Below are 24,952 nucleotides of genomic sequence, written 5' to 3' on the forward strand. Positions count from 1 at the left end.
CGTGTGCCTAGCTCCTCTGGCTTTCTTGTCACACTCTGCTCGCCCCCACAACCACAGCCAGTTCCTCCCAAGAGGAAATCCCCACCCCTATTATATTTTTTCACATTAATGTCATACGTAGAGACCCTCAGCTCAGGTAAGCAGAAAATCACTCGGGCAATTGTGAAAAATGATTACTGTGACTGTCAGGCCATGTGGTTCCTCTCCTTAGGACAGGCCCTCACCAGGTCTTGGTTTGGCTGTAGGATGGAGATGAGGCCTGCCCTCCCCTCTAACTTAACTCACATGGTGGCCCACATGTGGCCCAAGAGTCCTGTCTGCCTTTAATGAGCACAAACATTTTCATTCCTTAAAAAAATAGACATGTTGTTGGCAAACAACAGTATTTGTAGCAAAGGGAATGATGACTATGAAAAGTTTTTGAAACCTGGATTGAATGCTTATCAGATATCAGGGAACAGATATTCTTTGTGGCTTTTTTTAAATCTAGTTAACTTGATGTTTCTCTTTGTCCTTGCTTTTTAAGGAGTACACTAAATAAATAACATTTACCAAACAGACAATTCTATAAAACTTGTCTGCTAGAGGCTCTGTCTCCATTGCTTATTTTGGAGACTGTGTGGTTCCCAACATATCCAGGGAAAGGTTCATGTTATCAAAATGTTTGAAGACATTGCTGAGCTACAGCTGTTGTTTTGATTTTTTTTTAATCAAAATTGGAACTAATGATTTGCAGAAAATGTTCTCACTTATGGAGGAGAAAAGGAATTGTGTGGCTGTGTGGGAAAAAACAGACATTGCTCAAGGGTTCTGAAGCTATTGAGCATAAGATTATAGACATTGAATATTTGCTGAGGTCTTTGGGATGTGTGGCCAGTGGCGAGTGCAATGACAGTGCTTTGGTCTGAGTGTGGCCACTTGGTCCCATGCAAACCTTCAAGAGGAGGTTTAAACAGGATCAGATAAACTACGTGAATAATTTTTGCAGGAAAATAAATACAGCAGCCAGGACCTAAACCTGAAGAAATGATATTAAGCCTACTAAGATAGTGGGTATAATGAAAATGGAAACATATTCAAGCTCACATTTCTATTCTTTGCCACTTTAGGATAATCATAGAGATTTATTTATGGGTACCTATTTGGAGAACCCGTTCCTTCGGTGAGACTGGTGCTTTCTGGGCTCGGATAAATGATATTATAACATAGTCATCAGTTGCTGGGGTTCACCATAGGGAGGAAGAATTGAGGATTAGTGAGGGGATTGGAAAATTACTGGAGTGATTTCTAAAGTGGACCACAGGTCTGGGATCCAGAGTACAAGCAGAGAGTTTGAGTTTCTCTCAAGCTAGAATAATAGGTGGGCATCAGTTATATGTACACAGATGCAAATCAGTTAGAAGACGGAGGGAGAGCATGTAGAATTTTACTCCAAATTGCTTCTCCACTTCCAGCAAAATAGAAAGCAATTTCATCCACTAGGAGTGAGGATAGGGGAAAGGTCCTGGAGTTTTGAGGAAAAAGGGGAGGAATGGAAGAGAAGGGAGCTAGGGGACCAGCAATGTTGAAGAACTGCAGGGTAGCCCAAAAAGTCTATTTGAGGTTAGTATCTGGGAATTTAAAATGCAAAATAAACATCCTGGCAGCTAAATACCATTAAAGTAAAACACACCATTTTGTACTTTCAATTCCCTATCCCTGCTTAATCCAAATCTCCTCTTTAGGATTTGGATTTTCTAGCCGAATTCAAGGAAGGTAAAGAGGGACATGGCAGTTGATAGTATATCTGTGATAGGCAAAATAATGGACCCCCAAAGGTGACCACATCCTCATCTCTGGAGCCTGTGACTATGTTGCCTCATATACCAAAAGGAACTTTGCAAATGTGATCAATTAAGGTCCCTAAGATAGGGAATTTTCCTGGATTGTCTGGGTGGGCCCGAACTAATCATGTGGGTACTTAAAAATGCAGAAACTTTCCCAGCTGTAATCAGGGAAAGGTGTAATGATGTAAGTATGGTAAGAGAGATACAAAGTTACTGGCTTTGAAGATGAAGGAAGGGGCCATGAGCCAAGGAATTCAGGAGGCCTCTAGAATTTGGAAAAGTCAAAGGAACAAATTCTCCACTAGGGCCTCCAGAAAGGAACAGAGCCCTGCTGACACCTTGGTTTTAGCCCAGTGAGACTCATTTCAGACTCCTAACCTCCAGAACTGTAATATGATAAATTTGAGTTAAGTCAGTAAGTTTGTGGTCATTTGTTACAGCAGCAGTAGAAAACTCATACAGTATCCAATGGAATGATTATAATCCCAGACCATGGGGTCTAAATTGAACGAGACAGAAAGTTAGAAATAAATATAAAAGACATAAGAATCAATAATATAAAGATGTCAATTATGTCATTAATTATCTGTAAGTTGAATATGATTCTAAAAAAAAGTACCAACAGAATTTTTTTTCGTAATTTCATGAAATTAATTTAAACATCATCTGGGTGAATAATTATGTGAAGGTAGTCAGGGGAAATCCGATCAAGAAGTCTAATGGAGAGTATCCTTGTCCATTTATTAAAATATGATATAAAAGTAAAGCAATTAAAATAGTATTATACTGCTTCACAATAGATAGGCAGATCAATGGGAGACAATAAGAGTTCAACAGTGAACTAAAATATGTATGAGAATTTATTACATGATAAATATGGTAGTTCTTGTTAGGGGATAAAGGAAGGATTATCATTATATTTAAAACAGTGAGACAAATGTTGGTAAGAAAAAACTGGATTTTGACCTTGCTCCTTACATCAAAATAAATTGATATGGGAGAAAAATTTAAAGATAAAAAATGAAACTATAAATGTGCCAGAAGAAAATGTATCTGGATGTTTATATTTTTATGTGGGGAAGGGCTACCCAGAAAACAAAAAGAAAGAGGACAAATTTCACTACATAAAAGCACATAGAATTGTCGGTGTGACAAATAAATAAAAATTTATAGCACATTTGACAAACTAAAGGCTAACTTCTCTACTATATAAAGCTTTGTTACAAATTATTATAAAAAGAAAAGCAACCTAAAATACAGATAAATTACAGGCAGCTTACAGGAAAAGAAATACAAATGGTGTATGAATATTTGAAAAGATGCTTACCGTCACATTCATTAAAAAATGCAAGCTAAACATTAAGGAGATTATTTTTTTCTCTCCGATTGGCATGGCTCCAAAAATTGGATGATATACTTTATGGGAAAACAGGCACTCTCCTATACTGTTGGTAGGAGTATAAATTGTCATAACAATGTGCAAGGCAATTTGGCAACATCTATCTGAGTTTTAAATGGCCCAACAACTCTACTAAGAATATATCTCACAGATACATATTTGTATTAGTTGGCGTAGGCTAAACACTCAGTGCTTTAACACTATAAAGGCATCTTTCTTACTCAAGCACCATCCAATGCAGGTTGGCCATGCGGGTGGGGAGGGCAGACTTTACTCCTTGCAGTTACTCAGGGACTCAGGCTTCTTGCATCTTGTGGCTCCTCCCTTCTCTATATTCATTTAGCCAGGAGATGGAGATACTGAATAACTAATAAGATTTACATAAACCTTATAAGATAGCTGATGAGCTTAATTTTTTACCACTTCTAAACTTAAGATATTTCATAAAGAGACTTTTTTGAAGGTGCTATAGAGGACCTAGAGAAATCTTTAGTGGAAGAAATCAGGAATCAGTAGTTTTTCCTGTGAGCCTGAGATTACCCCATAGAGGAAACCATGGACTATTTCTGACTGTTCAAATGGCTACTCTTGGCATAGGCTCTTGGATCAGACTATCTAGTCTATAAATGGCCAATCCTTAGTAACAGAATCAAGAAACAAATGCAGAAAATGGTCAAGAAATGAAGCAAAACCTAGTGGTCTATAGTAGCATTTCACTTATTCAAAACACATCAAAAGAGCACTATATATATATATATATATATATATATATATATATATATATATATATATATATATATATATATATATATATATCAGGTAGTGTGTTAGGCCCAATTGATATTATGTTGGTAACATTTTAATACAAATGGTCAAAGACAGGGCTGAGCAACCGGCCCATGGGCCAAACCCTGCTTACCATTTGTTTTTTGTAAATAAAGTCTTATGGAAACACAACCATGCGTGTTTACATATCATCTATGGAGGCTTTCACTCCACATCAGAGCTGAGTAGCTGTGACACAGCATCTCAAAGTTTAATATCTAGCCCTTTACAGGAAAAATTTGCTGATGCCTCACCTAAGTTAAAATGAAAGAAACTTATTTCTGCCACATTCAGTACATCAGGTTAGTGTAGGCAATATGGCTTAACCTCATTATACTGTAAACAAAGATTTAAAGTTGAATGGTCCCATAGGAGAGAAATGCATATTCATGTTTTCTTTAGAGCTGTTTTTCCCTCTTGCTTCATTTAATTTCTGATATCCCAAATGAGAAAAGCTTGTTTATATATTTTGAAAACAGTATCATGGAATGAGGAATAGCTGATGGTTTAAGAAAATATAGACAATATTCTCATAACAGAGCACCCCAATGCCTCAAAATTGCTCAATTATATGGCTTCTTTATAAAGTGATCCCTAACCATTAGCCCTTAGGCAATGTAAAACCCAAGTAAACAACTCAATGAAATAAAGAAAATTATACTCTTGGTATGCCAACACTGCAGCTGTCTTCGGTTTGTGATTTAAATGCTGATTTAGGTAATAAGAGTAACCTGGTGGGCAAGGAAATTGAACTTGGGTGTTTATATAACAACCTGAGACAGAAAATTTAACTGTCCTATTTTTATGTTATCCTTGCTGGCAATGCCCAGTTGAAGAGGTGATGGGCTAGGACTGTCCATCAAAGCCTTTTTTGTAAGTAAAAATGAAGTTGGAACCTGGAGTAAAATCCATACACTCCACTGTAGGCAGAAATGCCCATAGGAAGCAAACACTACCAAATAGGGATGAACAAGGAATGATGAGACCACTGGGCTTAGAGGCCCTCAAAAGAGGTCTTGTGTGAGCTGTAAAGCTAATTGTACCTTTGTGTGTCCACAATCACTTTTTCTGTGATCCTCTTACAGAGAGAGGATTGTGATTTCCTGTCATGTAGTGCTATGTCTTATTTGTCTTTGAATCTGGGACACCAGGTATACTGCCCAGTACACTAGTCCCCCTCAGCAAATGTTTGAGAAGTGAATGAGTGCATGCATGCATGTTCTTCTTTAAAATTAAGCTCCTTCTTTCACTCTTATCTATCTCTCTAAAGACCATCAATTACCTTTCTCTCATTTTCCCTAGTATCGCCAGTAATGATTTTAAAGCAACCTCAACACTTCCCTACTGCTTCACCCCATGCTCAGTTTCTGACTTTGATTGATCGTCTCATAGGGTTAATGTGAGCTTTAAATGAAGTAAAAACCCTAATGAGCTTAAAACATCTCCTGACATCGTATATGCTCTCCATAAAAGTTATCCATCACCATCATCATCATTATCATCATCACATCACTTTGTCCTGCATTTGCCCTAACCTTAGGTGACTCCATCATCGTATCTCATCTTAATTATAGCCATAGACCCCTATCTACCTTCCTTAATTGGGAGCTTCTTCCCCATTCTTCCCACCACACCTAAAATCACTGGAGAAATCTTAACCACAGAAACTACTCTTTTGTTGGAAATAAAATAAAATAAAACTCCCAAGGCCCATTGTTGCCTACTGATCTCTCTATCAAAGCCACTTATAATACTATTGCACATAGAGGAAGAAATCCACTTTGTTTGCAGCCTGTTCTGAGGATGCACCACAGACTTAAGTTTGTCTTAGAACAGCAGGTGGCAAACATTTTGTCCACAGTCTGTAGTGAGAAATGCATTTTACATCACAGCCCAGGAAACACATGAACCGGTTTATCTTTATCATAGATACACTTTTATATTCTCTATTATATTGTCTTCTGTCCTATTCTGTTTGATTCTATTTCCTTTTCTTAAATATACTTTTCATAATCCACTAAATTTTCTTGATTTATTAATAGATAATGAGCCACAGGTCAATAACACAATTTTGGAAGATAGATGGGATAAAGAACAGGCAATCAAGAAGAAAACAACAGAAATATCAGTATGGAAAAACTTTTAGTTCTTTGTTGTGGCTCCAAGGGCCTTGGTAAGGTGGATGGGGCATTCTGTTTCTGTAGGGCTGTGAAAACAAACCTAAGGCTAGAACTATACCCTGAGCGTCTAGTGCTTTCCCTATCTGGAGCCAAACTGTGAGAGTAACCCCCAGAGGGCTACCTACATTGCTTCACTGTTCTCTCTCTCACTCATAATACCAAGCTGGACATACAGCCTGGAGGAGATAGATGTGTGGGGCTTTAAATTCTAGCTGCAATATAGGATTCAAGACCATGTCAAAAGTAGTTCATATCCTGAAGGAGTTCCTACTCAGTAGATAGAGAAAACACAAATGCATCAATTATATTAAAAGATAGAGCAGTGGATATGATCTAAGTTACCTTTGGTGACCCTTATAGATAGAATCTGCCTCATCTGCCTACTCTGGTAAAAGCCAAGAATGACGGAGACATTTTCCTGTAGGTTCTTTTGTAATTTTCTTCTTGGGTGCTCTCTCTTTAGCACTCCGGGGCTTTTACCACATAAAGTGCTCGAGGGTCTGCTGCCACTGTATGATTCCATGCTGGTGCCAAGCAGGTGCATGATTCTTTAAGCTATGTGCTTTGTGCCTTGGTATTCACAAATGGCTTCCTTTATGTTCTTAGACAATATGGTTTTCTATCCAAGGTCTTGTCTCTACTGGTCACATTTACACATATTTATATATCTTTTTGGAGCAGCAACCACTATTGCACAAGGCATTGGCATCTTGAACAAAACTTTTGTCACTGCAGTTTCTGAAATATTCTGGCACCTTTGAAAGATTTGAAGACTGCACTGTTATCTCTGTTGGGATCATGACCCAAAATAAACTTGATAATTATAAGGAATGTCCCATCCTTAAAATATGAACAGCAGCTTTCATTTTGAGGTTTTTTTTCTTGGTTTACCCATGGGCAAAATAAAAGCAAATAAGTATTAATTGAAATTAAATACTGAGTATTTTTTAGCCAATCAGGCTTTTTAGATCATTTAAAATCAAGCCCTTGAGATTATTTATAAATCCAATGATTAGGAGGTATTTACAAAAGGTTTACAAATGGGAAGCTCTGGAAGAGTAAAAGGTCTTCACTTAAGATACGAGTGGGAAAACTACAGCCCATGGGCCAAATCCAGCCCATTGCCTAGTTTTGTAAATAAAGTTTTATTGAAACTCAGCCATGTCCATTCCTTTCTGTATTGTCTTTGGTGGCTTTCGTGCTACAATGGAGTAGTTTTAACAGAGACCTTATGGCCTACAAAGCTGAAAATATTTACTAATAAGGCCTTTACAGTAAAAGCTTGCCAACCCCTGATTTAAGAGATTAATATCAATTTCATGTAGTAATTTATAGTTTTTATCCACACAGTTGATCAATGATACAATCCTATTCATTTAAAATTCTTCATTATTTTAAATTTATTGTGTAATAATTGGATGCTTTTTAATGATTAGACCTTTGTAACTCTCAGATGTTTTAGTGCTTATATTACAGTCATGCATTGCTTAACGATGGGGATACATTCTGAGAAACAAATCATTAGGTGATTTCATCATAGTGCAAAACATCATAGAGTGTACTTACACAAACCTAGATGGTACAGCCTGCTCCACATCTATGCCATATGGGATAGCCTGTTGTTCCTAGGCTGCAACCCATACAGCATGTGACTATATGGAATATTGTAGGCAATTGGAACACAGTGGTAAGATTTGTGTGTCTAAACCTATCTAAACATAGAAAAGGTACGGTAAAAATACTGTATAAAAAAATAGTACACCTATAGACTGTACATGTGACCAAATACTTTTTCAAAGTGGGATAATAAGTTCCCTTGATGACACTAAACAAGAAAAAAAAAGTTATTATTTTTATGAGTTGTTTAAACAACTCAGGCCACCATGCAGTCTATAGGTACATAAATTATGCATTAAATGGGTTGACTTTAATAATAAGTCAATCTTTAATATGGGTTGATTATTGGTTTGATTATTACTATTTGGTTTGATGACTGAGAAATTAGCAATATTTATCTGTAAAGACTATACTTATTTACAGATTTACAGTTCTTGGTAATCTGATCTTCCTCCTTCTCTTACCCTTCTTATCTTAGATCCCACCTGATGCACACAAATTCAGAACTTCTATGGATGTCTTTTCTTAAGGATACCTGGCATTACATGACATGTCTGGTGGAAATAAAAGTAGAAGAACACGCCCCACAACAGAGTTTGATATTATCCATTGTTAAGATGCTTTGGCTGCAAATTATGAAAACTCAACCAAAAGTGGCTTAAATAATAAATTTATTATCTTACTTTACAACAAGTTCAGAGACAGGCTGGTTCTAGGGCTCATTTTTCTTTCTGTCATCATCAGTGGGACACCTTGTTCTTTGGCTACCCTCATTGTCACAAAATGGCTATAGCAGCCCTGGTATCACTGCTTCTACTGCAGGACCAAAAGACAGAGAAGAGCAGTGACTCTTTAGCAAGCATCTTTGAGAACAGAGAAGCCTTTTCACTGCTGCCTCTGGTAGACTTTCCTTCCTTCTCATGCCCTAGAATTGCAACACCTGCCAGTGCCCCAAATCAACACTAGCAATCATAAAAAGATCACCAGAATTGGCTTGAAGTAAGATTCCTTTCCTGAGGTTGAGGTGACAACTTACCCCAGGATGTATGACTGCTGACTGCACAGAGGGTGAGCACCTGACAAAACGGGGCAAGGAAGAATCGGAGTGGGTGGAGGGGAGCAGGCTAAAGATGGATTTGGATTAGAAACCACTGGTATACATAATAGCAATGGCATCATCTGCCATTGCAGACAACTGATAAGGAGGAAACTATTTTTGTATTCACTTTCTTTAGTGTCTAGCACAGTGCCTTATATATGCCTACTACTCAATAAATATTTGAGAAATTGAATGGGATACATTAAAATTAAACCATAGCACATTTATTTACATAATGTTTCCATATCATATAGAATTCTTTCAAATGGCTCAAAGAACAATCAAAAACAAAGAATGGAAAAGGAAAGGATGAGAAGTCTAATAGTTTCCATTTAATTGAATCATCTATCTATTTAGCTACTTAATCAGAGAGAGCTGTTTCCATGGGAACAACTGGCAGAAATTTTTAGGAGTTCCCCAGACTTAAAGTCTATAATTTAAGGATATTTGATTCCATTCTTACTTATTCACTACAAAACAATATCTATCAAAGGAAAGTAGGTAGAATTAGCCCCTTACATAGGTCAAAAATCACACCATATGTCAACACCATTGTCTAACTCTACCTTTTCAACTTGAACTACAAGCTTTAGCTTTAAAACAAGTAACAATAAAACTCCCATAATTTGGGGTTTAATTTTCTTGAGTTAACAATCCAGGGTATTAATTTGGGATAAGCAATTTTTATCTTTTTGTTTTCCTATCTACTTGCTTTTCTTTACACTCCAGGGATGAAATGTAGCTTAAAGAAATGGTTTGCCAAAAGCCATTTTTCCTGCCCTGATATTTGGAAACTTCTGTCTCTGCAAATACAGTATCTACCTAGACTAACTTAAAAGTATTGTTTTCCATTTAAGGACTGTACAATGAGAGATGCAAATTCAGGAACCTGGAAGGACAGACTAGCTCCTATCTTATGAAAAGACAGCAGCAGGACCACCCCTTTGAAACATGTGCTTATAGCTTTTTAAAAAAAATCATAGAACTTAACTGTGGAAAAAGTGACAGCGAGTAAAAGATCCTTCTAGGGCATAATTTGATCATGACCAGTTGTTACAGCAAGCAGTGATTACAAAGAACGTCTAGTTAAGGAAAAACCATAGTTGAGCTTTTAAACCCATGGCATCTAAACCATGAGATCAGCTTCCCTACCTCATGTTTTGACAGAACGAGGAGACATGCTCAACAAATCAAATGTCTTAATGATTTGCTATAATAGAAAAACACTTGCTTTGAGGTTCAAGGATCCACAAAGGTTTTTTTTCCCCTCTTGAAGATGATATAGAAAGATTTTAGAACTAATTACCCTGCCAGAATAACTTACACAAAACAGAAAAGATTTCTTAGTGTTTAATTTAACTGGAAACATAATGACCTCCAAGAGCTGACTCTTTTTACAGCAGTGAGAGACTCACAGAATGTTCTTATTTTCTGACCACAGCTTTGATAATTTCACCACCACTTCAACATGTAAACTGTAGGGATTAGTACATTTCACAAGTACTTTGGGGAGCCTTGGCTCTAAGGAGAGGCATCTCTATTGCTTAAGAATACCATAAAACATTTCCTTCCCCAGGGAAATGTAGACACTTTGGAAACAGATTTTGGAAATCCTCACCCACAAGGTACTAGCAGGATAAAGAAACAGTGTTTAATTCATTGGGATTTATACCAAGAAAAATGACCCAATCACCCTGTTCCTACCTGCCTTCTATTTCAATTAAGGTTAATAGAAGAACTGTTACGTGTAAAGTGATAAATAAATGAAAACTTTGATGACCTATGGATTTAGTTAAATAACCAACAATCTACAGTATGAAAGATTTCTTAACAAACACACACATACACACACACACACATTTATATATATTGAAACCCAAAGGTGACTAAAATAGGTGGGGCCATTTTGGGCTTGAATACGTTGTTTTCCACTTTTTCCATGTATGTTGTTTTCTTCCAGAATTCTTATTTGCCCGCTCTTAAACCCTGGTTCCCACTTAAGAATGTATCAGTCTACTCCTGAATTTGCAATTTTCTCATCTTTTTTCACCAATAGAATACTTACTTGATAAAGGATAAAGGGTTCCTAACATTAAGAGGGTTAGGAAAATCAAGAAGAAAGTATTTCCTAAACTAAGCAGTCACCATGTGATTTATTGGGGAAAACTCCTACCAAAATTCAAAGACCCCAGAGAAGGGTAACTTTATCCTTTAAGATTGAACTCAGACATGACCCTTTCAAGCAGAGTTGGGAACAGCCTTCTCTCTCCTGTCCTAGCACCTAGTAAATGTCTTCACTGAAACGTTTCTTCATTTTGCTTTAATTAGGCCTCCATATCTATCTCTAGCACTCAGCTATGAATTCTTCAAAGGCAGGAATAGTGTTCATTCATCTGAGTTCAAAGCACTTAGCTCAGAGTCTCACCTACATTTTGTGCTTAATCCATGTTGGATGAATAGATGGATAGATCAATGGGTGGGTGAATGGATGAATACATCAACGTATGGAGGATAAGCCCACTTTCTAAGGGGAAGATGTCCAAAGCCAAGAAGATTCATCATGTTCTATGGTACAACATCCCTGGACAGAGAATACTTGCTTAAGAATGGAGAAGAGATCCCTGCTTTGGCTTCCCTTCTAAATCTCTGAGATTCATCCCAGGATAACTCTTAGGCCAGAGGATTGCATTGGTCCCACTGGTTTCCCTTTCCTGGGGTAGCTACATCCCTTTTTCTATCAGAGCTGCTCTCTCTTCCAGTTTTGGGAGATGGACTTTGAATATTGAGCAGGCAACTCAAAGTAGAAAGGACAATTCTGAATTCATTCCACTGGGGGTGGCAATGGCAGGAACTGGATCTTACATCCAGCCCAAGTTGTCCTTGGACATGATTTTGACTGGGGTTTTGGTTGCCCAGCTCCAATCAGTACCAATCTGTTTTCCAATATGAACTTACTGAGCCAGTTTAACTTCTGTTGATGAGATTAATCACTGCAAAGAACCAGACATGGAGTACAGGGCACAGTGAATGGCTCCCAAGTGCCAGGGGCCATTAATATTATTATTACTACTTTAAGAAATCCCCTGTTCCAAACTAGAAATAAAATATCTGGTTTGGTCTTTTTATTGACTTATTTTTGGGACGTCTATGGCTTGACAGCCCTCAAAAGGGGAAGTATATAAGATGAAGGAATGGATTTTAGTTTTAGTAAAGGATAAAACATAGTATTAGTAAACATTTTTACAGGCTATCTACAGATTGTTTAACTCACCTAATTCACATTCATATATAAATATGTTATATTTTATTTTAAAAACTATATTTTGGTTTATCAGAATAGCCATGGGAGCTTAAAAAATAAGCATATCTCTATACTAATCACTGTTCTTGGATGCAAATGAAAAATACCAAGTCTGGATAACTTAAGCAGAAGAAGGATTTAGAGAACCTAAGATCTAGAAAGAATCTTAAGACAATCTAATCAGGCACCTATGAAAACATCACCAGGGCCATAAAAACAAATCTAGTCTAGCCTCTTAGCTGTCCACTCCCTTTCCAGCAAACATGCTCACCAGAAGGGCAGACATAATGGATGTTTTATGTAGGCTTAGGCACATGTTTTCTTTCAGATCAGGGAGATGCAAATAGGAGATTATTTCACTAGTTTCAGCCTGGCTTGTGAGTCACCTCCCTTCTTGTCATAAAGTTGAACTCCCAATTCTGTGAAGCACTTCAGTGAGAGCATTGCAGGCAGGCCTCCATTTTCTTATGGGCTTGACAAATGAGTTTCCAACCTTTGCTTGAATACATCTGGTATCTGGTGCCTGGGACAAAGGCTTTTTTTAAAAAAAAATTTTATTTTGGATTAAGTTTAGATTTACACAAAAGTTACAAAGATAGTACAGAGTTCGCTTGTGTCCCTCACCCAGTTGGCCCTAATGTCAATCTTATATTACCTTGGTACACTTATCACAGCTAAGAAACCAACATTGGTGCATTATTATCAACAAAACTATAGACTTTTATTCAGATTTCACCAGTTTCCCCAATAATGTCCTTTTTCGGTTCCAGGACCCCATCCGTGATACAACATTGCATTTAGCTTGGCATCTTTTCTTTTTATTTTTTTCAAATAAATGTTTCTCCTCTCATACAACTTTTTCAAATAGCTTAGCTTGATTATTCTGATTCAGGGGCTCTTGTGAGATTGCAGTCAAGCACAGATGGCCTGTAGTCATTTGAGGGCTTGACCAGGGCTGGAGGATCAGTTTTCAGGCTCCCTCATGTGGCTATTGGCTGGAGACTTCAGTTCTCACCCCTTATCCCTTTGCATAGGGTTGCTTATGACCTGGCTTCCCTCAGAGTGAGGCATGAAAGGCAGAGAGTATAATCAAGATGGAAGCCACAGTGAACAGTGTTTTGTTTAGTTTTTTAAGCAGCTCATTCCATTGGTAAATAGTTCCATTTGCTGGCAAAGGTGTCTGCCTGTAATATCTTCCTGAATCCTTGTTCTGGCCTATGGAGGGCTAGCCAGTAAGTCTCTTCATCCACCATGTTTAGTCCTCTAAATAAAAGGTGTCTCCTGAGTCTTCCCTGAATGCTGAACAGCATCTATTCATACAACTGTTCACCATCAGATGCTGTCTCACAGCTGATCTTTCCCCCCAAAGGAGAAAAAAAACCACTTCATACAAAGAAACAGAAGGTTATTTACTCAAGGAACTTCCTTTATTCCCCCATCTGTAGTCTTAAGAATTTGGTAGAAACATAATTATAGGCAAACTCCTATTTATAAATTGAAAAAAATGGCTATTGTGCCAAAAATTCAACCTGATATATAAAGGCTCAATAATTTGTAAACATTGTTATATTGTTTGATTTACAAAAGAAACTGGGATTGGGTAAAAATGGAGCAGTGGGACAAGTGGGAAAATGTGCATGTGTTGTTCACATTTACGTGGTTTGGGCTCATGGCTGCTCTCTAGGTAGAGTTATGCATGGATGTTCTCAACTAGTGATTTTGGCCCCTGGGGGACATTTGGTGATGTCCAGAGACATTATTGGTTGTCATAACAGCGGGTAGGGGGCTCTGACATCTAGTAGATTGAGGCCAGGGGTACTGTTAAATATCCTACAAAGCAAAGAACAGTTCCTCATAGCCAAGAGTTATCTGGCCCTAAATGTCACTAGTGCCCAGGCTGAGAAAATCTGGCATAGATTACATGCTGTTTCTAAAGGCCACTTCCCATTCTGCTACCCAAGTGTCTCTTTTTATATCATTTTTTCCTCACTTTTTCACTAAGCTTCCCTCATTGCCTATGAATTCCTTTGGTTTGCTTTCTCTGAGAGTCTATTTTTCTGGTCCAAGTAAATAGTGAGGCAGCTGTGGCTGGGGAAACAGGGGGGATGGTGCCAAAAAGCATTCCTTCAAACTTTTCTCAGCAGGATTTTTTTTTTTTTTGAAGATTTGAGCAAGCTAGAACCTTCCTTTTAAATTTGGGTGGGGTTGCAATCTCCAAGGCCTTCCAGGTAATATAAATGGGTGCAGTGGCCCAGGGGTAGGTGCCTAGGCTTCCTTGGGGGCGCCTGTGAGGAATGTGGGACCCAGTGCTGCCAGCTCTTCTTCATTTCTCAAGAGGCTGGAAATCTAGATAGGTATGTGAATTGCCAAGATTTTGTATTAGGGCTTAACTTTTTATAAATCACCGTGTGGGCTAAACACCACTCAAATAGTGGCGGGCTGAAGATGGCTGTCTTGCACCCACCAGGCTTGTTCTTTGACTGTGTTTGTAACAGCACCAGAGAAAGGCTTTGTCCCCAGCAGACATTTAGTAATTCTTTTTTTGTCTTAATTTCATATCCCAGTGCATGTGATTTCTTCTTCTTTCCAGTGATGTAATCTTTGTTGAGCTCTGCAAGTGAAGGGATTTAAAAGGGCTCAAATGTTGATGCCACATCCAACATCCAAGTGCACCTGTGAATGGAGGCTGTCTACACCCATTTCCCATGACTACCTCACTAAGAAACAAGCCTTGGTGGTGCCTTCTTGTGCATCAATCACCCAGGCTTCTGGGAGGGCAGAGTCTAACTGAACCTCACAAATGGATGTCCATTATTTTATAAATACCTCCGGGATGGGAGAGTCCTGAACCATCTCTCATGCTGCAGAGGCAAAGTGACCTTAAAGGAAGGACTTCTGGCTTCTTGTCATAGGCATCTGGGTTCTGCTCTCAGCCACACCTCTCAAGACAGAGCTGTGCTTACTGGAAAGAGCTGGAATTTAGCTTTGAATCCCAGCCCCACCACCTACCAGTTCTGTGATTTTTGGGAGAATTTGCTTTAATTCTCTATTTTCAGTTCCTTCAACTGTGAAATGAATAAATCAAAAGGCTACCTCAGTGGACTGTGTGTTGATGTATATTACATAATATGATATAAATATAATATTTAATATCATATAAAAATGGCTTACACCAGTCCCAGTGCAAATTTAGAGCTTAAAAATTGTTAGTTTCTTGTTGCCCTCCCTTTCTAACTCTGCATTGCCTTGGGCATGTCAGTCCATATATCTGGCTCTCACTGTCACATCCCTCAAATAGACACCACATTTCCTTCACTACAGCATAGATAGAGGTTAAGAGCACCAGCTTTGATGTTGGATAGTCCTGTGTGCAAGTTCTGTATCTACCACATCCCAATTTCTGCCCATGGATGAGTTACTTAAACCTCTCCTAACCTCAGACTCCTTACCTATAAAATGGGAAGAATAATAGCATGGGCTTCATAGAGCTGCTGTGAAGATGTAATAAGGTTGCACATACTAAGCACTTAGTTTATAGTACTTGCTCAATAAACACTAACTACTCATTACTACTATGTGCCTGTGTCACAAGGAAGTTGTGGTGGTCAGATGAAATCCTAGGTATTCAGATATTTAGAACTTTCTTCTGTAGGACTTTCTTGCTGAGTTTTCAGCCTCATTCAGTTAATGTAACATTTATGTTGGTGCCGTTCTGTAAAAATAATGAAATCTTTTGTTGTTATTATTCTTATTGAGGAATAACATACATATAGCAATGCACATAAATATGCATTTGCACAAAAATAGCTTGATGGGTTTTTAATACGTATATATCATGTAACTATCAATAAGATCAAGATACAGAACATTCTCAGCACCCCAGAAGGATCCTTCATGCCCCCTTTCAGGTAATATTTAGTCCCCAAAGGTAACCCTTACTTTTCCTTCTGTGACCAAAATAAATCTTTCCTTGGAAAATATTTTTATTATTATCTGTAGAATTAAATAAGTAAAAATTTTAAAATACTATTTTATAAGCACCATTCTCTGATTATGATCACCTTAAAATTAGGAGGTGTGTACTCCATTGTTCCTGAGTTCTCTCAGAACCCAAAATCTCCATCTGACTTCCTGGCCTTGGACAGTGCCACCAAGTTGTCAGGTCATGCTCTGCCCTATGCTATTTACTTGGGGTAAGACAAAAGCCTAGGAGGCGTGGTTCTTCCCCTAGAGTGCTTCTAGTCTAGCTGGAGAAACAAACAAAACCCTACAATGGAAAACCACTTCCAACAGCAAATGAGTCCATGAAAAGCATGTCTTCTTAGAGGAGCAATCTCCTGTTTTCTTGTTCTTGACCCTCCTGAAGACCCCATTTGGTATTGGTCTTTTCTAAGAGGATGCCCAGATTAACCAAACCCCACACTAATGGTTCTTTTGCTTTGGGGTCACTAGGACATGGAAGGCTTGCTGCTGCACCATCTGCTGATGTGTTTTGTGTGTCTGTGAGGTCTCCCACATAGGATATGGTCTCCTCTGGGCACATTAATGAGGACTTCCATCGTGCCCAGTGAAAGGAAGGTGCATGGAGGCCAATCTGTATGTGCTTGTTCTAAGATGTCTTTGGTCAGGACATGTTGCCCAAGTTCTTCCTACAGGTTACTGTTGTCTGTAAGATAATGCACACACAGGGTGCAGTTAGCAAGCACGCATGCACTCATCACCATGTACACCATAAAAACATTTCTGTGTAGTACTGATAGTTGGCTACTTGCATTTCTTTAAAAAACTCAGTGGCATTTATCACACTTATTTGCCATCCAAGGATCTGGTTGAACGTAAACTTTTCTGTATGGTTGCAAGTGCGTAAGCCACTTGAGCAGATTTTTTGTGTTCTGTGGGGAAAAAAAGATGAGACATTTTATTCTTTAAAAACTGGAAACTCCACAGCAAACCACCAGTTGTTTGCAAGAAAGAGAGATAGAGTGAGAAGCTTTCATTGTGCAGCTCTGGTCATTTTCCTGAGGATTTTAAAAGAGCAAACAGGAGGCTAAAGCAATGCATCATTTTTTTCACGTTATTGCACATCATCCATCATTTTGCATACTTGCCTATTAATAACATTCACCTCTATCTAATTAAGTGAAAAAAGATAATATTGTTCTAGGTAGTTAAGCATTTTTTAAATTATAGACCAGCATTCACAAATATCACACTTTGCCTATAAGCAGACTTCAACATAGTGTTTTGAGTTTTGGAGTTTAAAGTTCATATTATCCTTGTGGGACTGTGTAAACTCTCATATATAAATGAACAAAACTGCTTTGAAAAGTTTGATGTTACCTAATGAAGCCTAAGATTGTATACATGTCGACCAAGCAATGCAACTTTTACATGTATATTCTGGAGCAATGGTTCTCAGACTTTAGTGAGCACCAGAATCCTCTGTAGGGTGTGTTCAAACACACATTGCCAGGTGCCACCCTGGAGTTCCAGATTCAGTGGGTCTGGCATGGGGCTATAGAGAATTTGCATCTCTAACAGGTTCCCAGGCTACACTGATGCTATTCATCCCAGAACCACACGTTCAGAGCCCCTGTTTTAAGGAGACTCTTATACATGCATTCAGTAAGGACACAAGAAGAAAATTTTTCAAAAACGTTATTTCTAGTAACCCCAAGCTAGAAACAACTCAAATTTCCATCAACAGTTCAATGAGAAAATTTAACTGTGGTATATTCATACAAAAAAGGGAAAACATTATATAGCAGGCAAAAGAAATGATCCACAGCTCCCTGCCTCAACAGGATGAATCTCAGGAAGTGTTGGTGAATGAAATAAGCAAGGCAAGAAAGAGTATCCACAGTGTGATTCCATTTACATACATCCCAAAACAGGAAAAACAAAACCATATTTTATAAATGCATTCAGAGATGGTAAAACTATAAATAAAAGTTGATAATTGATTATTGCAAAAGTCAGACCAGTAATTACCTGGGCTGAGGGGGAGGGAGGCACACAGCTGGTTGTTTGAGTACTAGCAATAGTCTACAACCTAACTTGGCTGTTGGATATGTTGGAGTTGAACTTCTAATTATTATTTAAATTGTACATTTGTATTTATACACATCTACATATGATACATCCCATAATTTAAAAAAAATCAAGAACCATTCATCTTAAAAAAAATATCCCCTATCCTGTATGTATTCTAGCTCTTTGACAACTTGTTTGAATTTTAAGATCTGCCCACTAGTTACGAAAAATAAATCTCTTAAGCTTTAATATATGATTTAATTATTCTGTGGATCAACTATTTAAATGAAGGAATTAGAGAATTTTTAAAAAATAAAACTTTGTTACTGTCAAATGCATTTGGTGATATGAACTAGCAATCAACCAAGTCTTACAAAGTAAAATACCTGTCAGTCCTATTTGGAGAACAAACTAGAATTGTGTGCAGTTAATATGTTTATTGTCTGTGCACATGTAGTATGTCATGGTAGGCCCTGTAGTTAGATCCTCTTTTAGACATTGAAGACATGGATATATATGTGATGGAAGAAACTGATGACCCTTTGCTACATTACAACTTATTTATGTAATTTTCCCTATACAAATTGTATGACTGCAAGGGTGAAGACCTTTATAAACTACATTCATTTTTTGGGGAGGAGAATCTTGTTTTTTGTTTTTTTTTGAAATAGAGTCTTGCTCTGTTGCCTGGACTAGAGTGCAGTGGTGTCATCACAGCTCACGGCAACCTCAAACTCCTGGGCTAAAGCCATCCTCCTTCCTCAGCCTCCAGAGTAGCTGGAAATTCAGGCATGTGACACAAGGCCTGGCTAATTTTTCTACTTTTTGTAGAGGTATGGTCTCACTCTTGCTCAGGTTGGTCTCGAACTCCTGGCCTCAAGCAATCCTCCCGCCTCAGCCTCAAAGTGCTGGGATTATAGGTGTGAGCCATTGCACCTCGCCTAGGAGAGTCATTTTTTTAAAAAAATCTTTGAAAAGGAGGAGGGATTGAATAAGCCTGTTGATCATATTGTGATGTTCTTTTGCCTCCAAAAATTTGGAGAGGAGGAGTTGGGAACATCTGCAACTTCATGAGGATCCCAGGAATGCTCATTTGTGTTTCAGAATGCTTATTCTGTCTTTTCCTGATATCATAGTCTTGCTTTTAATTTTTATTGGCCTGAATCTCTTTCTTTACTACATATTTAGTAAAACTGTATGAAAGAATTGTATAAAAAACAATTCTTAATCCTCTTAATCACCATACATTTCCTCGTGACATGGGCTGTATGTCACCTATTTGATCACAGTGTAGATTCTGGATTCGCACCTCCCACATGTTAGGTTGACAGCTGCATAATCTTGAAACGCATTCTGGCAATGATGAATGCCAATATTTTATGATGACATCCCAGGAATTCAATTGCAGCTGCCCACTGATATGAGTGATATCTTTATTATTTGGTGAGTTAAACAGACATATTAAGCACATTTGTTGCAAATACCAGATGCTAAAAGAATATATTCCTTACTTATTATAGTGAAAAATTAGAAACAACCCAAATGTCCATCAATGGGGGAATGGTTAATTAAATTATGGTACAGCCATACCAAGGAATACTATGCAAGCCCCAATAAGAAAGTAGCCTGATGTATTTCAGGCTCCCTATTAGGTACCTTATATTCATCCTTTTATTTATTTCTCACAACAACCCCATGAACTTCGCATTTTATAGATGAGGACACTAAGACATGTCCAAAGTCACGTAGTTAGTAAGTGGTGCAGCAATAGTGAAACCTGAGTTCTATGAACCCCCAAACCCATTTCCTTGTCCAGTTATACTCTACAAGCTCATAATGTCAAAAGTATATGTACCATTAACTCTCCTCTCATGGAGATTTGGTTCAAGATGGACATTGAGTTGTATAATCATGGAGAATAGGAAGAGACTTATGTAATAGTAAAAGCAAACCTATCTAAATGTCAAAGTTAGATTACTTCCAAAGGAGGTAACTTTCCTATACTTTCCATGACTGAAAGAAAATTTAAGAGCATGCATAAAGATTCTGATTATATGGGCTATCCAAATCAGAGATTTTTATGTATTCTCAGAGCTGGTACTCTGTCAAATTATCAGTGAAGTAAGAGAAAAGCCATACTTCTGCTAAAATGTAATTATTAATAATGTAAAATATGACTTATATGTTTGTTTTCATAAATTCTTATTCTTTTAATATTTACAGACGGACAGAAGAGAAAGAAATCTTTGAGAAAGAAACTGGATTCACTAGGAAAGGAAAAAAACAAAGACAGAGGTAAAGGATTAAGTAACTAAAGCAAATGCATCTTTCATGGAGCATAATGGTTGAATTTGGTGGGGGTTTTGAACTGCATAGATATACGTGGTTCAACTCTATTATGTAAACTGAATTTCTACAATGGAATGTCATTAAGGGCTGTTTTGGTCTACTCTTCTATATTTGAGTAGCCCTGTACTGAATTGATGAATTCAGCTGGTTTGAGCAGAGCGTGACCTTGGCCAAGTTTATGGTTCCAGTTATGATTCTGGCCAATCAGTTATGCATAAATAGGACTTGGGTCGAGTAGCCATGGACAGCATCTCTAACTCTAACCAGCTGTCTGGCAAATTCAGACAGGCAGGGCTAGTTGAATGAGAAAGAGTTTGGATTTTCTTACCATGACTACTGGAAAGAAATAGTTTCATCCTCATGGGTTACTGAAGATGAGCCATTCTCAGCATTTTTATGTTAGATCATAGCATGCTTATTGTTTGGCCATATGTTTTGAGAGTCATTGACTCTTACACTGTTTTGTGTCCTCGTCTATGCCTCTTTAGAGAACTGACACTTTAGCCACTCTGAGGTATTTGTAGTCATTTTTAACTAATATTCTCTGAGACCATTGACACAGTCCAGTTTCTTGTGGCTTGTTTTTATAGTCCTTTATGAAATGGTTGCTGAATGGTGTGGTCGTATGAGTTTATTTTCACTTTATGTGACATAGTGAATGAGTGTTGAATGAGGACAGCCATATATATGTCTTGCATTGGAGTTCTTTTATATAATGGTTGAATCTCTGCTTGAAAGGTAATGGAAGGCAATAAGACCAAGGGTGTTAAAAATAATTGCATTGTGATCAGTATTGGACAAAACCTATTTCACACCATTGATCTCGATCTTTACATGCAGAACTTGAACTGTGCCTAAAGGGTCGTGACATTTGGTTCTTTGGACTAAGGGAGATAAGGAATTCTAAAGAATGGAAAACCATTGTTTTGCATCCCTTACAGCAGGGTGTCTCAACCTTGGTACTACTGGTATTTTAGACTGGATAATTCTTTGTGGTGAGGGCTTCCTTGTACATTGTGGTGGGATGTTTAGCAGCATCCCTGGCCTCTACTCACTAGATGTTAGTAGCACCACCTTCAACCAAAATACATTCAGACATTTCAAAGGTTTCCCTTAAATTGGAGAAAAGGAAGTGAAAGTATCAGTGATCCCTACCTCTGACTGCACAATAGAATCACTTGTGGAACATTTAAAAATTCCAAGACCCCCACCCAAGGAAGTCTGAGTCCATTGGTCTGCAAGGGTACCTTGAGCATGGGAATTTTTATGAGCTTCTAATGTGCAACTTCTAGGATGAGAACTCTGGTCCATATTAACAAGATACCCACCAGGGCATGTCCTATCACAGCAGAATCTGTTGCTGAAATAAGGAAGGCAAAGGGTTATCCAGCGACCTATCATTGTCTAATAAATTTTGTTATATTTAATTGGTTTTGTTCTTGCTCTTATTTTTCTAATGACCTGAATATTAGTAGCCAACATTGCTTTTGTAAACTAGAATTTTTGCTCATTCTATTCCTGCAGTTGAGCATTGTTACCTCTCTTGATTAGAATAATTCTCCATGTGTATAGAGTATATTAAAGGGATCACTCAGGTTGGTATAAGTAATGTATTATCTTTTAAAGTTGTTTTTTTCCTAGGATTATTATATTGATATTAGGATTTAAATACTTATAATATAATGTAGGCATCAGGTGATTTTTCAGAAAGTGTCCATTTGGGCTAGACTAAGCAGAATGAGCATTTTTGCAGGAGATAGATGTTTGCATTACCTCAACAGAAGAAGATATATGTGTGCTTGCTTATATTATGTACAAAACAGCAGAAGAAATAATGCACATGAATAGGGAAGGAAGGGCCAATACACACTGAGCCATTATATATTTTTCAGACCAAATCATATTTACATAAGCTCAGTGAAAACTGCAGTGTTCTATACTCCCTCACAGGGAGCTAAGTGGGGAAAGGAAAGCAGGTTCTGGTGGTTCCAAATAAAAGACACATTACCCTTCCAACTAAGGGGAGAAATATCAGGCTTTGTGGAAAAAGAGGTTGGTTTTGTTAAGAGTAGATTTGATGGTTTAAAACAAGGTATCCTAAGCTTAAGTGAAGACCAATTCTGGGGCATCTTTTATGAACATAAATCCCTGTCCATGTCAACACTGGGAGTCATCACATGGATGTCCTGAGAACCAGGGTGTGAGGGGGTGGGGTGCTGCTCTGGCACAGTTGTAATCAGTTCACGTTATTTCCTTCCAGATGAGTATTAGCATTTGGGTTTGTAACAGCTGCACATGTGAAAAATGATCATCATTTGACTCCAAGAGTAAAAGAAGAAAAACAGGAAACTCTAAATGATCTCTTGGGTTAGGTCATCTAAAAATAAATAGGAGCAGCCTTTTAGAATTGAATTGCTCTCCCAATAAAGAGTGAATCATAAATGTTTGATATGTCACCATATTAATTGATTTCATCAGAATGAATCAAGCCCTGTATGTGTTATTTAATTGCTTTGATATGTCTTGATATAATATGTAGCATATCATGTGACACTCCTGTGTCCCTCCTGTCACTAAAGTAATGCCTATATGACTTTTTTTTTTTTTTTGAGACAGAGTCTTGCTTTGTTGCCCAGGCTAGAGTGAGTGCTGTGGCATCAGCCTAACTCACAGCAACCTCAAACTCCTGGGCTTAAGCAATCCTACTGCCTCAGCCTCTCGACTAGCTGGGACTACAGGCATGCGCCACCATGCCCGGCTAATTTTTTCCATATATATTTTAGTTGGCCAGCTAATTTGTTTCTATTTTTAGTAGAGACAGGGTCTTGCTCTTGCTCAGAGCTGGTCTTGAACTCCTGACCTCGAGCGATCCACCTGCCTCGGCCTCCCAGAGTGCTAGGATTACAGGCGTGAGCCACCGCGCTCGGCCCAGAAGTGTTTTTAAAACTTTCAGAACTTCAGAAAATTTCCTTCTTATGTCAAAAAGAAATTAGTTTGGGGGGAAATAACAAAAATAACTGCTTTGTTCCAGTTAATGTGCTTCTTGATCCAAGTGCATGAAGAATAGGTTTTACTGTGACATAAGTCTGGGAGATAGGTCCCTCCCCCCAGGACATTTTCATATCATGTCATATATTTAGCAACATAAAACTGGGGATAGTTCAGTTCTTACACCTTTGTTTATGTTGAAATCATATTGTGCCATGTTTTATTGCTCCTCACTGTCTGTCACTCATTGTGAACTGTGCAGTAACATGATATAGGAAAAGCTGATACAACTTTTACTTTTGCCCCATATTAAATAGCAGCAGAAAAATCAAGTTATCACTTACCACTATGTCGAAATTCACAAAGAACGTATATTGAATGCTGTCATTGAGTGCTAGTCATAGAGAAGAGAGAACCAGGGGGAGTATGGTTTCAGGAAAAGGTAGGAAGGGACCAGCTCCCACAGGACTGTGTGGGCCACAGCATGGTTTTTGGTCTACATGCTGAGAGGAGCACACCATCAGTGCATACTAAAGAGGGAATGATTTAAGGGTGTATTTAAACAGATTTCCATGCTGCAGTGTAAGATGAGGGTGACAACAGAATGGAGGGAGGAAGGCTGGTTAGAAGGCTGTTTGGAAGTCCAGGGGAAAGATAATGGTACCTTGAACTAGGGTGGGAGTAATGGTGGAAGTGGAGAGAAGTGGATGGAGATGAGAGTTAACATGAGGGGAATATGAATGACAAGGATTGAATGATAGAGTAGAAATGAGATGTGAGAAAGAGTGAAATATCAAGGATGATTCTCAGAATTCTGTTTCTCCCATGTGAAGAACAGATGACCATTGGAAATCTGAATAGGGCCTGGTAGGGAAGATGGGGAGTAAGAGATGCCTTTGGGATATCCAGGTGTAAAGGTGGAAGCTGTGGTTGGTGCTCAGAGGAGGGGTCTGAGCTGAAGGTAGTAACAAGGTGTCAAATTCCTAGGGATGGAAATTAGAGTTATGAGCATGGATGATCCTGCTTATGAAGAGAGGCCAGAGTGAGGAGAAGGGTTAGGATTGAGCTTTGAGGACTTTCCACATTGAAAACCCAGGTAAAGGATGAAAATCCAGCAAAAGGAGCAAGAATGTAGCCAGAGAAGTAGAGGGAAACCCAGTTAGTATATTCAGGATGCAAAGGACAGAGAGTGTTTTAGAGAGCAGCCATCAGGGCTGAAGGCTGCCAAGAGGGCAAATGAAACAGAACTGTCAAAAACACTGGATTTAATGACCCTGAAGTCAGCAATAACTTGGAGAATACTGTTTTCTTCAGTAGAGGTGTCAGCTAGACTGG

General features: G+C 38.2%; 1 protein-coding gene across 3 annotated transcripts in view; it reads left to right on the forward strand.

Moving 5' to 3' along the window:
• Window positions 1-24,952, forward strand: part of ARHGAP6 (Rho GTPase activating protein 6) — a 470,040-nt gene that overhangs the window by 389,660 nt on the left and 55,428 nt on the right. For all 3 annotated transcript variants that reach the window (XM_045538565.1, XM_045538567.1, XM_045538568.1), the window contains exon 3: window positions 20,504-20,575. In XM_045538565.1, coding sequence (XP_045394521.1) covers window positions 20,504-20,575 — 72 coding nt within the window. The remainder of the gene's footprint in view (window positions 1-20,503; window positions 20,576-24,952) is intronic.

Source organism: Lemur catta, chromosome X (assembly GCF_020740605.2).
Source record: "Lemur catta isolate mLemCat1 chromosome X, mLemCat1.pri, whole genome shotgun sequence".
Taxonomy (NCBI): Eukaryota; Metazoa; Chordata; class Mammalia; order Primates; family Lemuridae; genus Lemur; species Lemur catta.